Consider the following 2306-nt stretch of genomic DNA (forward strand, 5'->3'; position numbering starts at 1 on the left):
TTGGAAAAGCAAGATGCTATAAGCCCAAGGGCTCCAACAGGGAAAAATACCCTAGTGAGGAAAGGCAATAACGAAATAAAAAAATGATGAGAATAAATTAACAATATATCATTCTAAGAACAGTAACAGCGTCAAAACAGATATGTCCTATATAAACTATTAACAACGTCAAAAACAGATATGTCATATATAAACTATAGAAAGACTCATGTCAGCCTGGTCAACGTAAAAACATTTTTCTCCAACTTTGAACTTATGAAGTTCGACTGATTCAACTACCCGATTAGGAAGATCATTCCACAACTTGGTAACAGTAGAGCTTCTTGGATTATAATTAAAGAACGATATTGTTATCATTAATTTTGTCATTATCATTTTGGGTATTATTATCAATAGTAGTAGTAGTAGTAGTAGTAGTACCAGTAGTAGTAGTAGTAGTGGTGGTGGTTGTTGTAGTAGTTTTAGAAGTAGTAATTGTAGTATTAGTAATAGTTTTAGAAGGAGTAGTTGTAGTAGTAGTAGAAGTAGTAGTTGTAGTAGTAGTAGTTGTATAAGTAGTAGTTGTAGTAGTTATAGAAGTAGTAGTTGTAGTAGGAATAGTTGTAGAAGTATTAGTTGTAGTAGTTTTAGAAGCAGTAGTTATAGTCGTAATAGCTGTGGTAGCATTAGTAGTGGTAGTTTTAGTAGTTGTAGTAGTAACAGTCTTAGAAGTAGTAGTTATAGTCATCATAAAGTAGTAGGTGTAGGAGTAATAGTTGTAATAGCAGTAGTTGTAAAAGCAGTAAGAGGTAAAAACTATAAAACTGCTTTATGCTGCAACAGTAGTCATGCTTTTCTTGGTCTAGCATCAAATTTCAACTCATATAAACAAAGTTGAAATGGAATATTAAATTTCTTGAGCCTCAAACAAACGCGTCTCGAAAACACCGGCCACTCAAAACTTCACTAATCCAGAGACCTTTAAAACTGGGAGCAGAGAATCCAGGATGAAGGATGAAGCAAAATAGGAGACGAGTGCTTTTCACGAGGGAGGAAAAGAGGATATCTTTATGGGAACTTTGCTCTTAAAACGACTTTGGGGAAGTCTGATATGAGTTATTTTTAATAAGATGTATCACAGTTTTTTTGGGCTCAGGCCATGTCCTCCTGATGGAACTTCCTTTAAAGTAGCTTCCTAGGGTATATTTGACTACAGCGATATATCCCAGAGAATTTTACCTTAAGGTATCCAGAATTCTAACTCCTGGCGCGAATATCCCCAACTTTCACCTTTAGGGATATCGCATAATATCAGAGGACGTATTCTTGACATGCCACATAGCTATCTTCACCCCGATTAGCATTTTCACTTCGAGTGGGAAAGTGGCAAGAATCGAAGAAGAGCCGTTATTAAGGCACGCACAACTCCTCACTGTTTTGAGTACCTGTATGACGTCACGTCCGGGTGCCATCTTGTTATTCCTTCAATTGTAGCGCACTTCAATTCATCCAAGAATTTGATTCAATTTAAAACAAACTTGATTATTGCATTTTTTATTATGATAGTTTTATATTCAGTGATAATAATTTTATATAAGTTGCATTTGACTTGTAATAGTATAAGATCACTTTAGTAAAATAAGGCGATAGATTATTCTTAAAAGAGAAAATTTTGATTGAAAATACTACTACTACTACTACTGCTACTACTACTACTACTAATAATAATAATAATAATAATAATAATAATGATAATAATAATAATAGTAACTGCGCCTTTAAAGTTTTCATAATATATATTACTACTACTACTACTACTACTACTACTATGATTGCTACTACTACTACTACTACTACTACTACTACTGCTAATAATAATAATAATAACATCATTCTCAAATTATTCCGAGCGATGTCTGCTTATCCTCATTATAAAAATCAGAGATAGAAATGACAGCTATTTACGCAGTGTTATGATCTCCGAAGAAGCCATAATATAACGCTTACTGTGTAATAGGACCTTGCTCAACTAATAGTTAATTTTTTTTAGTGAGGCAGATTTGCACCGACTCGCTGCGGTGCCCTTTTAGCTCGGAAAAGTTTCCTGATCGCTGATTGGTTGGACAAGATAATTCTAACCAATTGGCGATCAGGAAACTTTTCCAAGCTGAAAGGTCACCGCTGCGAGTCGGTGCAAATGCGTCTCATTAAAAGAAATTGACTATAATTATTGCTGCTGGAAGTCGCAAGAATTGTTTCCGGAAGTTGCAAGAATTGCTCACGAAAGTCCCAAGAATTTCTCCCGGAAGTCGTAGGAATTGCTCCCG

At 34.9% G+C, this 2306-nt stretch overlaps 1 protein-coding gene across 1 annotated transcript; it reads right to left on the bottom strand.

The window, feature by feature from the left end:
- Positions 1-334: 334 nt before the first annotated feature.
- LOC137619916 (integumentary mucin C.1-like) lies at positions 335-727 on the bottom strand. The gene has a single exon (XM_068350199.1). It carries the CDS (start codon positions 725-727, stop codon positions 335-337), a length of 393 nt encoding a protein of 130 aa, XP_068206300.1.
- Between the last annotated feature and the right edge of the window lie 1579 nt (positions 728-2306).

This window comes from Palaemon carinicauda, chromosome 26 (assembly GCF_036898095.1).
Source record: "Palaemon carinicauda isolate YSFRI2023 chromosome 26, ASM3689809v2, whole genome shotgun sequence".
Taxonomy (NCBI): domain Eukaryota; kingdom Metazoa; phylum Arthropoda; class Malacostraca; order Decapoda; family Palaemonidae; genus Palaemon; species Palaemon carinicauda.

What these genes read in the sequence shown, in the direction of transcription:
- LOC137619916 (XM_068350199.1), bottom strand. Translation starts at nt 727, where the DNA reads ATGACTATAACTACTACTTCTAAGACTGTTACTACTACAACTACTAAA.